Raw genomic sequence first — 14,324 nt, 5'->3', positions numbered from 1 at the left:
GTTTCAGCTTCCCGCTGTGCGTTTCTGGTAATTTAGTAGTTTATTTTGCTGAACTGGAAAAATGCTAGCCTTTTCTGCTGCTTTTGCAGCATTTTAAATGTAGCACATTCAAACACAGGATGTTTAACACCCTACAGCCCCCAACCCCTCTGGAAAGGTTACAGGAGTACGGAAGGCACAGTGTTGTTTTCTTCTATGAATTTTTGTTTGTTTGTTTTAGGATCAAAGCTCATCATCATGGTGTTTTTGTGACAGTTTTTCTATGTGAACATCTTTGGTTAATTTAAGTGGTCCCACTTGTGTGCTTACCTTAACCTTAAGACAGTGAGCCAAGCTGCATGTGATATGCATTATATGATCAAAGAAATGGGCATGTGGAAGACTTTGAGGAAATGCTTTCCCCATTTTAGATATGGGAACACAATGCCAAAGCCTGAGAAATGGCAACATACAAAGCCGCCTCTCTGTCTTTGTCATGCACCCAGAAGAGCTCATACAGTCACACATAAAATAAAAACTGTGTTCTCATCTCTCCCTAAGTAATTGGATGTTAAGGGACAACGGGGTTGATGTTGCCCTCATGCCTGTCTTATAAGCTGTGTGGAACATTTGGTTGGCTATTCTTGTGAACAGAATGCAGATCTAAAGGGGGAAAGTCAATATGTCCAGTGAGTAGAAGACAGAGGTCAGCTTTGAGCAAAAGGTCAAACACCTTTCAGTTAATATTTGTTGTTGCAACACAGCATATATTTGCATTACAATTCCCATTACAGAATTTACATGTGTAGGCTACTTATACAGATATTAATAAGAGTGTAGGGCCCAAAGTATTTTTCCAGATATCATGTGTAAGCTATTGAGACTGTCTTCTGAGCAGATATGTTCATTCTGCAATCTACAGGTATTCTGTGCTGTTACTTTCAGTGATCTTGTCTATATTACCTGTCATTCAACTGCACACTTTTAAGCCTTCATTTGAACCCTACTCTCCATTTCAGTTGGTCTCCACTTGCATCCTCTTAGTTTATTTCTCTTCTCCATAGTCAAATCAATTTCATTTCTCTTTTCTAATTTTCTGTTCAATTTTATTTCATTCCCATTCATTTTTCTTGTAGCCAAGTTTATGAAAACCCTTCTTTCTGCAGTTTGAGATTACCACATGATTAAAAGATAGCTATTATAAAATATTGCTCTTATAATAAAACACTTGTGGAATGACCACCACTCTGAGGGGTGTCACGCACCAATATTGTGCATTCACTTGTTGTCAAAATGTCAAAGAGTCTTTTTGCCCAAGGTTTTGAGACAAGTTAGATACAATGTCAATTATACAAACTGTTTTATTCATTCCCTGCTGCCGTGAAAAGTTTGAGTGATTTATTAAAATAGACAACATCCATTTTGCTAGGTGACATCATTGTGTGAAGTGCATGGTACATTAGGAATGGAAATAGAACTACATGCAACTAGAGCTCCCAAGATCACCTTGGATTAAATTGGAAATGATCCAGGGCTGGCCCAAGACATTTTGGCACCTGAGGCGAACCACAAAATGGCTCTCCCTCACCAAAGAAAAAGAGAGGAATGGAAATCTACATCAGGAACAAGGGGGAAGGGAATAAAATCAATCTTGCTCGATGGTTAAATTGGGGGTCAAAGGGGCCAACTTTGAATTGCCAAGAAGCTGCCAAGGAGGCAACATGGGAGGGGCTGCCAAGGAGGCAACAGATTCAGCCTCTAAGGAGCACATTGCAGCCATCACTGCCACCAGGGCAGCAGCAGTAGCAATGGGCAATGCATTCCTTGGAGGCCAGATCTGCTGCCCTTGTGGATCCTACCACCCGAGGCAGTCACCTCACTTTGCCTCATAGGTGAGTTGGCCCTATCGAAGCCCTTCCAAAACCCTTGGATCACTTTTCTGAGCCAATTCAAAGCTGGCATAATGATGGACCTCCTCCCAGCTTGTGAGGTCTGCAGGGACAAGTCCTGTTCACTCTTCATTTTTGGCCCTGCCAACTCTTAATCTCCGGCAGACATCACAAGATGGGAGGACCTCCATCATTTTGCCCTCAAGTCATATGTATCACTTGTACCCCAGTGTATGTCCAGATGATTCCTTCCCAGAGAAGCCTTTCACTGGCAGCAGACAATACATTTCAGTGGAAATGCCCACATAAGCTATAAGCCTAACATTAACTAGTTATTTTCTTCCCCACCCAGCAAAAAATTACTTTTCTTGGTTTGTGGCTTACTATGTACATTGCAAATATTTTAGATGAATATGAAATAATTCATCTTGTCATGCTTACTGCGATTCTTTGCTTCATTAATTTCAGGCAAGGGTCCGTTTTGAGAGTTATCACCTTTTTAATAGTATTGACTGTAATATTTAGCGTCAACTTAGTAGTTCGTATAGATAACTTTGAATTCATGAGCCTTCACTGTGTTTTCCCTTTTTCTAGGCTTTCTTGGGTCTTGCTCTACACCAGTCTGATTCTTGTCATGTCCCTTCTCATGTCGGTTATTGCAACATTTTCTTCGCTCTTTCCCCAAAGTAGCAGCTTTGTGATATTTCTTCTTTTTTTCCTATATGGATTATCCTCCGTAAGTGTGTATGTATGTGTGCTTGCTCATTGCCAATATGCCGAAGCTACGTGTTTTAGGATTGTCCTTCCTGTTGACATACTTATAGAGGTATCCTATGATGGTGTTTCACAGGTACTCGCTAATTTAGGGATAGGGATAACCCCATAGGCAAGATGCTATGGACTTCAACCAGAATAATGTTACTTTTACCCAGATAAAATGTAGCAGGTCGAACAGACACAACTACAGCCTCCATGGCAATTCTGCCACCCCACCAATCGCAACACTGAATGCTGATAGCTTCCCCATATTAGCCATCCATGGTAGGATCTGGTCAACAAGAGTGAGGGCAGAAGAAGCCCATCAGGTCACCCTAGCTAGAACACATATAAAATATAACCCAGCAGCCCCAAAGGCACCACAACACTCTGCCCAGTATAGAGCACTATGGTATAGTGCATGGGTCCCCAAACTAAGGCCCGGGGGCCGGATGCGGCCCAATCACCTTCTAAATCCGGCCCGCGGACGGTCTGGGAATCGGCATGTTTTACATGAGTAGAATGTGTCCTTTTATTTAAAATGTATCTCTGGGTTATTTGTGGGGCCTGCCTGATGTTTTTAGATGAGTAGAATGTGTCCTTTTATTTAAAATGCATCTCTGGGTTATTTGTGGGGCTTAGGAATTTGTTCATCCCCCCCCAAAAAAATATAGTCCGGCCCCCCACAAGGTCTGAGGGACAGTGGACCGGCCCCCTGCTGAAAAAGTTTGCTGACCCCTGGTATAGTGAGCAGGAGCATAATAGCTGGTATGTATAGTGAAACCTTTCAGGGATTGCTTCTTATTGAGAAGGGTTAAACATCCCCCTAATAGTGCTACACAGGCAGTCTGCAAACAAGCATCTTTTGACAGACAAGTGCACAAAGTCATTCAAGCTACTCTGATCACAGCACCAACATTATCCATGCATGGAAGACCCATGGATTCCCAAGGAGGTTTAAGCTGAATTGGACAATAATGCTCCCCAAAAGATACAGGTTTTGGGATGAGCAAGCTATTCGGAAAGGACAGGAACATACACATAAGGAAGAGCAAGGACCTCAACAGGCTCCTCCTGGACCTCCTTTTTAACGCAGCAGAAATGAGCTATGCAGTATGTAGCGGGAGATAGCAGGACCCAACTATATAAACCAGGACTAAGGGAATTCTTAAAGAACCCAGTGCAAATTTAGTATGCATGAGGTCTCACGTGGGTCTTGCTAAAAAGACTGGAAGACGGCATACCTGAGGCAAAGCAAAGTGACAGCCAATTGAAAAAGGTGATGCATGGACCTTGTGGAACCCATAGAGCCAATGGTTTGTCACTTTTGCTCAGCCCCCTTTATCCCATCCTGTCTATTTTTGCCTTCAGTGCTGTGTGCCGCCTTCTTTGCTCCATCTGACCTGGCAAGGAAGAGGGCCTATACTAGGCATCATTGGAGTCGAGTGCTCCACATCTCAGTCTCAAAGGTAGCTGTGTTTCTCATTGCTTCTGCTGGTATGCGTCGAGGTCCCACCTTAATGGCAAACATCCCCTCCTCCTGCAGGGATGTGGGTGGCGCTGTGGGTTAAACCACAGAGCCTAGGGCTTGCTGATCAGAAGGTCGGCGGTTCGAATCCCCGCGACGGGGTGAGCTCCCATTGCTTGGTCGCAGCTCCTGCCAACCTAGCAGTTCGAAAGCACCTCAAAGTGCAAGTAGATAAATAGGTACCGCTACAGTGTTTCCGTGCGCTGCTCTGGTTCGCCAGAAGCGGCTTTGTCATGCTGGCCACATGACCTGGAAGCTGTACCAATAATGCGAGATGAGTGCCGCAACGCCAGAGTCAATCACGACTGCACCTAATGGTCAGGGGTCCCCTTTTACCCCTCTTCCTGCACAGTGTGTACGTACCCTGAGTTGGAGACAATATTGGTTGCTTTTGAAGGAGAAAAGATTATGGAGAGTTTACACTGTCCATATTGTAGCAGCGGGTGAGGATTGGACAAAAATAGAGATCTGGAGAAGTAATGTTTCAGGCATGGATTCCTGCCTCCTCCCCCCCCCCCCCAGCCGGGCTTCCGTTTATCTGTTTGTTAAATGGTAGCAATGGAAGTTATTGTGCATTATCTGGGATCCTGAGAGACGGGGTACTTGCAAGAATTCTGAAAAGATACACATGATTGTATCCTTTTTAACTTTACACAAACACTAAACATATAGGGCTAATAACAAAGTGTTTTTTCATCATAGTTTCCAGAGTTCTTCTGTGATTTAAGTTCTCTAGACACACGCACAGAGTACTGTCACTTACCTAGTTTTCTGAACTGTGTTGTCCCTGTCTGAGTCTTATATACTGCTGTTGGTGTGTCATGATTGCCTGCAAAATTTGTTGAATTCCTCTCCTTGTGTAGTGCAGAAGGCAGTAATGTTGAGATGTCCATTTACTGCAGTAGGAGTCTCTGAACTAATGCAACCTCTTTTATTGTAATGTTACACCACAACCAGGATTAACATTTTAGTCAGAACAGGATTCCACTCCTTCTGTAGCACATTCTGTAGGCATACTGTTATGCCAGCACAGTCATTGTGCTGTGGTCTAAACCACTGAGCCTCTTGGGCTTCCCGATTGGAAGGTCAGCGGTTCGAATCCGCCCAACGGGGTGAGCTCCCATTGCTCTGTCCCAGCTTCTGCCAACCTAGCAGTTCAAAAGCACACCAGTGGTTTTGTGATGGGAAGCAGATGGGAAGTCAGGGCAGGTCTATTAACATGGGTGTGTGGGGGGCAGTAGTCTGTTCCTCTCGCCAGTCTATCCACAGCATTCTGCACAAGGGTGGCCCTACATAAAGCAAGTTGTTTCTGATTTGTCTGCGTTTCTCGGGGCCAAACAGGATGTGACAGGTTTGCCACCCATCTATGTGTCTGCCATTTTTGTTCAGATGCCAAGTGCAGTTGGAGGGGCAGTATATCTTTTATGTGAAAAGGCACACTCAGGGAGATGAGTGAAACTCGCCATCACCTTCACTGTGCTTTGTTTCATTAAGCCAGCGTTTCCCAACCTTGGGCCTCCAGCTGTTTTTGGACTACAACTCCCATCATCCCTAGCTAGCAAGACCAGTGGTCAGGAATGATGGGAATTGTAGTCCGAAAACAGCTGGAGGCCCAAGGTTGGGAAACACTGCATTAAGCAGTCTTCTTCTAGCTCAGCTTTGATACTGGGACAATTGAGTAGAAGAATTGAGCTGGGTAGAGTTGCTTGAAGCAATGGAATGTGGTGCTGGTGGGAGTTGGGAAGAACAAACTGTATTTCTTTTCATGTAGTCCTCTTTCCCACCATGACATGTGAATGTGCCTAAGACCCTTATGATTGCCCCATCTCGGTTATTTAGACCAATTTGTCCATTCCTATTTCAGTCCATGTGTCTTTTGCATGTATTCACTTATAGGCCCATTCTGTCCCATTTCTATACCAATTTACTTCCTTTAAAAATGTTTGCACAACAATTTGCATATAAATAAGTGTTCTTGAATGTATTTTATCTCAAAATGTTAAAACTTTTTTGAGATAAGCGCTGTGTTGCAACATTCAGAGAAGTGATTAAAATAGCAATGTTCTGTTCCACACTTTAGCCGAGGAGTTTTGGATTAGGTCAATTCATATTGGAATTCGTAAAGATCAGATTTCTCAAGCATACCTATGTTTAGTTTGGCCTAAGGCTTCTGGCTCCTAACATTTAATATATGGAAACATCTATTTATAGCAAGAAGAGAAGGTGGTCTGTGGGTACTGATTTTGCACTTATTCTGAATTCATGAATATAGCATATATAAATGGACTGTATATTCAAGGGCCTTTAAAGTCAAATTCTGATCTTGTTCTCTGTTCTGCACATGCTGCCCATTGTTTACATGAAAGGTTTATATAGTCTGCATATTTTACTGCTATAATGTGAAATTTAGTGCAAAGACCGCTTCTGTGGGCTGGTATCTTTACCACCAGCCAGTCCCTGAATCTATCTGCAATTCCTTCTGTCCCTTGAGAAGATGCTGCTTGGGTTGAGAACAATAACTCCCCCCCCAACCCCCAGGAATAATAACATATTATTTATAATGGATTTTAATTTTAAACTTATTTGGGAACCAAACTTGGCCGGAAAATGGAATATAAATGTAGAGTTCTGCTCATGGGACATCTCATTCATGGACGGGCATGGCAGGTGACTCAGAAGGCTGTCGTGGGAAGAGAGAATTGGGAAAGTTCCCTCCCATCCCACTTCCATGAGCAGCAGCTTCCGCAGCCCATCCTTTCATGGAATCAAAGCAAAATAAATAACCGCTTAACTTTGAAAACCTAATTAAATGTATGAGCTGCACTGTGATTTGAATTGCATCTTGGCCATTCACTGTCTTTCTGAACCTTAAATCTTAATTGAAAGGTCATTTTTGAAAAGGTTTTTATTGCAAAAGGATCATTCCTTAAAAATCACATTATATTTTGTTAATGTGCTCCTTGTTATGTTAGATTTCCCACTCTGATTTCATAACCAATTTGGTAAGTTTTGATGTTGCAGTTTGCCAAAGGAGATAGTACTCTTAGGAAGAAAATCCTCAGCCTGTTAGCCAGCCGATGTCTTTCATTAGCATATTATATTGTCTTTAGTAAATACTGATACAATAATTATGATTGTCACATACAAAAATAGAGATTCTAGCCATTTTAATCAAGCCCTATTGTGCACTGAAAATACACTTTCTATTTCTGTTTAGATTTCCTTTGCGTTTTTGCTAACCTCTCTTTTCAAAAAAGTGAATTATGCTGGTTCAGCTCAGTTTTTCACAACGGTGGCTTTTGGTGCTGTGGGTCTGAGTATTGCCCTGTTGGAAGATTTTCCAAAGTCTTTTGTGTGGTCACTAAGCCCACTGTGTGAGTGCCCATTTTTAATTGGTGTTGTACAGGTTAGTAAAGTATTTGTTTGTTACTGTTGCTTGCACCGATCCCTGTGGTTCTAATATGAGATGTGATAATACTTTAAATCTTTCATCTTGGAATAAAGTGTGTAACAAACCTAGAACTTGCTTTGAACTTTTTATATATGTGTTTCTTGTTTTCTAATCCGTTATTAAGTAGACATTTTAACCGATGAGAAAAATCAACTGTAATAAGTAACACATTTGTCAGAAGTTCAAAGAACATTGTGTGTTGCAGACTTTTTATGTTAAATTTTGCAGCTTCATGTCATAAATGTGTAGTTTCCAGTGTATCACCAGCAGACTTTTGCTAACATAGCGGGAGTTCACCTTACAGTCTCCACCTCTGCAGTTTCCTGTGCACCTCAAACATTTTCTCTGCCGTAAAGGTGGAGGAGAGAGAAAAATGGCATCTCACTGCTCAACAATCTTTGCTGCCTTACCAACCATGAAGCATAGTGGGTTGAGTACTCACATGGGATCAGCAGTTAAGAATGAATTTAGGACTCTAGGGGGGGAAATAGCTTGGATATTCTCCACTTTAGCTCATAATTGTCTGCCCAAATGAGGAACTTTGCCCATCACCCCTACTTATGATGGCAACGTGATGATGATCATCAAGGTTTTTATAGTGTTACATTATTTACCTTACTATTTTAGTAAACTAATGCCGTCACGTAGCTGCAATTTTTATATGTGTTTGCAGGTGATGCATCTGGAAGATTATGAAGAAGGAGCTATTTTCTCACATATAACTCATGGCCCTTATCCACTAATTATTTCTTATACGCTGTTGACCCTTGATAGTATGCTTTACCTGCTCCTAGGGATTTATTTTGATCAAGTGATTCCAGGTATGTTAGAATCAAAGAAAAATACAAAAAAACTGAACAACATCAAGGGGTTGGTTACGTATTAAGTATTGTGACACATATTATACATGGTAAAATACTCATTTTAAGTGTATTATCCTTACCCCAAATGCTGAAATTGTGACCATACTAGAAATCTTCATTCTCAACCTATTTAAATTCATTTTAATCATTTGGGAGATATGTCCCAGAACCAAAATGCCTGGATATGTTATGACCTCTGGGTACTATTGAAATTGCCAGTTCATATACAATGTATGTGATTTACAATTACCCACTGGGATTAATGCAGACTGGAACCTGTTAATCATATACCCCAAACTACCAAAAGTGTTAGTTATATTTAATAATTCTGGTATATATGTTTCTGGTCTACTAATAAATAGTAAATCACCCACATATCTGTCTGTGCTTTATAAAACCATCCTGATCTGAATGTACAACTATTATTATCACTGGCTGAACTCTTATTTGACAAAATCACTTTTAGTATCTTCTGTGTTAATTAAAGAAATTTGCCTATAATTTGCATACATGGTCCGCTATTCCTAAGCGTGGTAAAATTCACACATCTACACATCATAAATTGAAGTTGACGGTGCCTAAGCATTTTGGTAAATAAAGAAAAGCTTAGGGGTCAGAAAGTCTGAATGTGCCTTTTACTATTCTATGCTGTTGCTCTAATACAGGCACCCCCAAACTTTGGCCCTCCAGATGTTTTGGACTACAATTCCCATCTTCCCCGACCACTAGTCCTGTTAGCTAGGGATCATGGGAGTTGTAGGCCAAAACATCTAGAGGGCCGCAGTATGAGGATGCCTGCTCTAATACTCCTGTAGGATTCAGAAATGCCGGTTAATCGTGGGCATTTTAAATGCAAAACTTTTATATCCCAAACCTCCTTAGATTTGGAGCCCAGAAATAAATAGCACATCCTTATAAAATTAAAGCAGAATTTAAACTTGCACATAGTGTGTGTGTGTGTGTGTATGTGTGTGTATGTCTGTCCGTGGCACCAGAGATGTATTTGTAATTTATGCTAAAAATTACATGCCAGTCTGTAGTACTGGAAGATTTCCTGGGTTACAAAATAAGGGATATAGTTTGCACAAGTCTAAAAATTAACAAACTACAAACAGAAAGCTGTCCAAACATGTAATTGTGCTGTGTAATCTATATGTTTATAGATCCTTTCTCATCTTTTTTTTTCCTTCTCAGGGGAATATGGATTGCGGCGAAGCTTTTTCTTCTTCCTAAAGCCCTCATTTTGGGTAAAGCGAACAAGAAATTATAAGGAATTGTATGAAAGCAGCATTAATGGAAGCTTAGAATTCGGTGAGATTGTTGAGCCTATGTCTTCCGAATTCCAGGGAAGAGAAGCTATTAGGTATGATGGATGATGCTGAAGTTTAACTTGAACCTATTGTCAGTTACTAATTATTTTTGCACTTAGAAAGAAACTGGCTGTGTTTGCATGAAATGATAAAGAACCTTGGTTTAATAAATAATTTTGTGTAAAAGCAGCATGCACACATCTTCAGATTGCGCTTCAAGACCCCCCCCAAGCCACCCCCAGGAGAATAAAGACACAAGGACACAGAATTTAGGTTAATGTAAATGGGCAAAATTTAGGCCACAACTTTATTGGTTACAGAATGTGAGGGTATTGGCTTAGGCATTGGCATCAACAGACTATATCTGACTCCTGCCCACCTTGCAGGAAGTCTGGAAGGGTAAACCACCAGTCGGATCAACTCGAGCCCCCCTGGGGTGGGTTTGTGGCATGGCCCTAGCCCCTCCCCGAGCTTCAGACAAGATCCACACCCCCGGATTCCTTTAACGGAATACCCTTAAGCATGGAAGGGCAGGTGATGGCCGCACCTCACCTCCCCCACATATTCCAATGTCTAACCGCCAAACCTTACAAGGTTGTGACAATTGCCACGAGGTAGGTGAAAACCAAGTGGCTGATGCCAATTTGCCAAGTTAAAAAAGTCCTACCAGGCCCCTCAATGGCAACCAACTGGTGCATAGCAAGGCCAGTGACCCTACCTAAAAGAGGATGGGAGGGCGGGAGATCCGCAGTGCGAGGCTGAAAGAGGAGCTGCCAGAGTCGCGCCGCGCTTTAAATTGGCCCTGGCCACGCCCTCACAGTGCCGTTATGGGCCGCCTGGCAAATGGCATGGCCGGGTCACCCTCAGCGGGACGTGGGACACTATCCCGCACCACGCTGGAGGGTGTGTGTGTCATAGCTGCCAAGTTATCCCTTTTTTAAAGGGATTTTCCCTTATGCTGAATAGGCTTCCTCGCGAGAAAAGGGAAAACTTGGCAGCTATGGTGTGTGTGCCTGGCGGCCTGAGCACAACCCGGTCCCACTTGGAAGCGGAACTGACTTGCTGCAAGCAAATCAGCTCAGCCTGACATCTGAATGCAAGAGTGTTGTTCATTTCTACCTAACAAGCAATGCTTGCTAGGCAGCCTTAAATCAAGGCTTGTTGGCTTTCAAATTCTGGTTCATTAGTGATAAACAAACCACACTCCTAGGTCACGTGAAAGGAGGAGGAAAGAGTTGAGTAATCCTCTGCATGCACATTATGGTTTATTACAGACACCCCCAAACTGTGGCCCTCCAGATGTTTTGGCCTACAACTGCCATGATCCCTAGCTAAGAGGACCAGTGGTCAGGGATGATGGGAATTGTAGTCCAAAACATCTGGAGGGCCGAAGTTTGGGGATGCCTGGTTTATTAAGCTTAGGGTCCTTGGCTTAACAGTAGAAGCAAACATGGCTGCTGTGTGAAATGTGCATGCAGTGATAATTAATTTGTCAGTTTTATTATGCACACTCAAGGTAATGTTAAGAGAAGCAATGTGATAGTTTTCATATGCAAATATAGTTTGTCATTGTCCTGTGAAGTGATACTTCTGTCATTGATTATTGGCAAAGAAAAAAAGACACTGTTAATCAGTTTTGGTTATATCAAAACATACACCGCAGACCAGTACCTGTGCAAGTGATCCGAAGCTCCATGTATTGCTTAAGATGCAAATGTTGCATGTTGCATGTACTAATTAAGTGGTACCTCTGGTTACGAACTTAATTTGTTACGGAGGTCTGTTCTTAACCTGAAATGGTTCTTAACCTGAGGTACCACTTTAGTTAATGGGGCCTCCCGCTGCCGTGCGATTTCTGTTCTCATCCTGAGGTAAAGTTCTTAACCTGAGGTACTACTTCCAGGTTAGTGGAGTCTGTAACCCGAGGTGTTTGTAACACAAGGTACCACTGTATTTCTTTCCTGAGAAGCAGGCATCCCCAAACTTCGGCCCTCCAGATGTTTTGGACTACAATTCCCATCATCCCTGACCATTGATCCTGTTAGCTAGGGATCATGGGAGTTGTAGGTCAAAACATCTGGAGGATCATGGGAGTTGTAGGCCAAAACATCTGGAGGGTCGCAGTTTGGGGATGCCTGCTGATAAGAGTCAACAAGGGAGCCAATGCATGTGCAAATCTCTGTTGCATATTGACTTGTCAGTTTGCAATTGAGGCAAGGAAGGTCATTTTGCTAAGCACTGAAAGTACTGTGTAGGTCTTTGTGTAGGAACCAGCTTAGTTTCAATCAGAAGTGAGGCATATTCAATCCAATTAACCTTGGGTGCCATTTACCCATATTTTCCTTAGTTTGACAGGAAGCCAAATAGCAAAAAGTGGTATTTGTGGTTTAGAAATGTTCCATTTCAACTTTTTCACTGTATTCTATGGTCCAGATTCCTCCTTATTGCATCCATTTCTCAAAATGTTTCATGAGAGATCAAACTCTGGAAGAAATCATAGTCAAATTATATGTTCAGGTACTTTCTTTCTCGGAAGGGGTTATGGCATAGTTTCCCAGGAGCACTGTACTACTTTTGAATATGAAGATCACCTTGCATTGTAAACCAAAACAGGAATATTCAAGCTAATGTGATATCTGCATATTCTTTGATTTTTATCTTGCTTGGTATATTTTACCAAAGTTCTGTGTTTCTTTTTGAAAATAAATTTATCTTTTCTTCTTTCAGAATCAATAATGTCCAGAAATCATATATTAAAAAGGGTGAAACTGTGGAGGCTCTGAAAAGTAAGACTTCTTAGGTTTTCAACTATCTGCACTTGTTCTTTAACTGTTGCCTGCTTGGTGTTTTCTGACAGTGACTACAGTCATGCCTCATGATACGTCTGCTTCATGTTGCGTCTTTTCAGGTTACGGACGCGCCGAACCAGAAGTCCCGTACTAAATCGCGCTTTGCACATGCATAGAAGCGTTGCATTGCGTCACGTGCGTGTGCAGATACAGCACTTCATGTTGCGGCCTTTTCATGTTGCGAACGGGCCGCCGGAACGGATCCCATTCGCAACATGAGGTACCACTGTATTTGCATGTCATGCTGAACCGTGGTTGAGCACAACATGCACTAGCTAGCATAAATGAGTTTCAGCAAGACTTGGGTTTGCACACTTCCTTCTTTTCCTTCCATGTGCCTGGCAGGGTGAGTCCAGAAGATTTTCCTTTTGCTTTACCTAAATCACATACTCAACCATGGTTTAGCATGGTGTGATCAAGGAGAAATAAGCTGCACCAAATCTTAGGATTGTGCACTCCTGTTGAACAAACTGGGTTTCTTTCTTCCAAACTCAAACTGCTCTTGACCAAAGCAGAGGAGGAAAGGGGAGCACATGAGGCCAAGGCTCAATGCAAACATGGCCAATGGGAGCAATGTTATAGTATGTGGGTGAGTTTCTCTTTACTGACTACTCATCTGTAATCAGTAAATATCTCGATAAGGAAACATCAGTCAAAACAAACTCAATCTGTACACAACTGTGTGTTTGGCTTTATTAAATATTAAATGTTCTGTTAATGGTGGGTGTTGTTTTTTTTAAGAGTAATTGCTAGTGTACTCTATGTAGCAGTGGCGAAATACTTCCTGAAGCTTGTAGCAATACTATATAATGCCATTAATCACCGGTAATCCCCTTCCTCTTTCATTTCTTATTAGGTTTATCCTTTGACATTTATGAGGGTCAGATCACAGCATTACTTGGACATAGTGGAACAGGAAAAACAACATTAATGAACATTCTTTGTGGATTGTCCCCACCTTCTGATGGTAAATATGTGCCTACTTCTGATCTCTTTGCATTTGTCTTAAAGAGCATTAATGGAAGAAATCCCCTGGAAGCCTATTTTGTGGTTTTTGTTTTGAAATATGTAACCCTTGGGATGGGCTTAATGTAGGTTCTGACTCAAGACCCCACCCAGGAAACCTGGATAATAGTGGATCAACAAGAGATTAACAATGTAGGGAGCAATACAAAAATATATTTTAGTCTAGTTCATTCCACTGTCTCTCAGGGTCCATCTATGCCAAATGAAGTTTGTGCCCTTAGGTCTTACTCATGGTCAGTTAAGGGATTCAGCCCATAGATGCAGAATTTGATAGCATCGCAATGCAGTCATACTTTGGTTTTTCGAATTTAATCCGTTCCGGGAGTCTGTTCGACTCCTGGAACAGTTCGAAAACCAAGGTACCAGGCATTCGGCTTCCTAACATTGTTCGAAAACTGGAACAATGAATTCTGGTTTTCAATCGTTTGGGAGCCGAAGCATTCAAGTTCAAAAGTGTTTGGCTTCCAAGGTTCCGCTGTAATGAAATCCAACTAGAAGGTCACAGCAGAGAGGCTGCAGTGCAGCAGCAACTGAGGTGTGTTGCAATAAAGAACTACAGCAGATGCTGACACCAAGGCTTCTGTTGGCTCCACAGCTGCAAACCAATAGTAATGGTTAATTCAGCCAGTAAAGCTTAGCAATTCCACATTTCAAGCAGTGTGCAGGAGAACAG

The 14,324-nt window shown here is 42.0% G+C and overlaps 1 protein-coding gene across 5 annotated transcripts in view; it reads left to right on the top strand.

The window, feature by feature from the left end:
- LOC118079651 (cholesterol transporter ABCA5) overlaps window positions 1-14,324 on the top strand; it is a 50,809-nt gene that overhangs the window by 10,089 nt on the left and 26,396 nt on the right. For all 5 annotated transcript variants that reach the window (XM_088661416.1, XM_088661417.1, XM_088661418.1 and 2 more), the window contains 6 exons: window positions 2,463-2,604; window positions 7,370-7,558; window positions 8,277-8,424; window positions 9,661-9,829; window positions 12,504-12,562; window positions 13,482-13,592. In XM_088661416.1, the coding sequence (XP_088517542.1) occupies window positions 2,463-2,604; window positions 7,370-7,558; window positions 8,277-8,424; window positions 9,661-9,829; window positions 12,504-12,562; window positions 13,482-13,592 (818 nt within the window). The remainder of the gene's footprint in view (window positions 1-2,462; window positions 2,605-7,369; window positions 7,559-8,276; window positions 8,425-9,660; window positions 9,830-12,503; window positions 12,563-13,481; window positions 13,593-14,324) is intronic.

This window comes from Zootoca vivipara, chromosome 2, assembly GCF_965207765.1.
Source record: "Zootoca vivipara chromosome 2, rZooViv2.hap1.1, whole genome shotgun sequence".
Lineage (NCBI taxonomy): Eukaryota > Metazoa > Chordata > Lepidosauria > Squamata > Lacertidae > Zootoca > Zootoca vivipara.
This window is presented reverse-complemented; position numbering and strand designations above follow the sequence as displayed.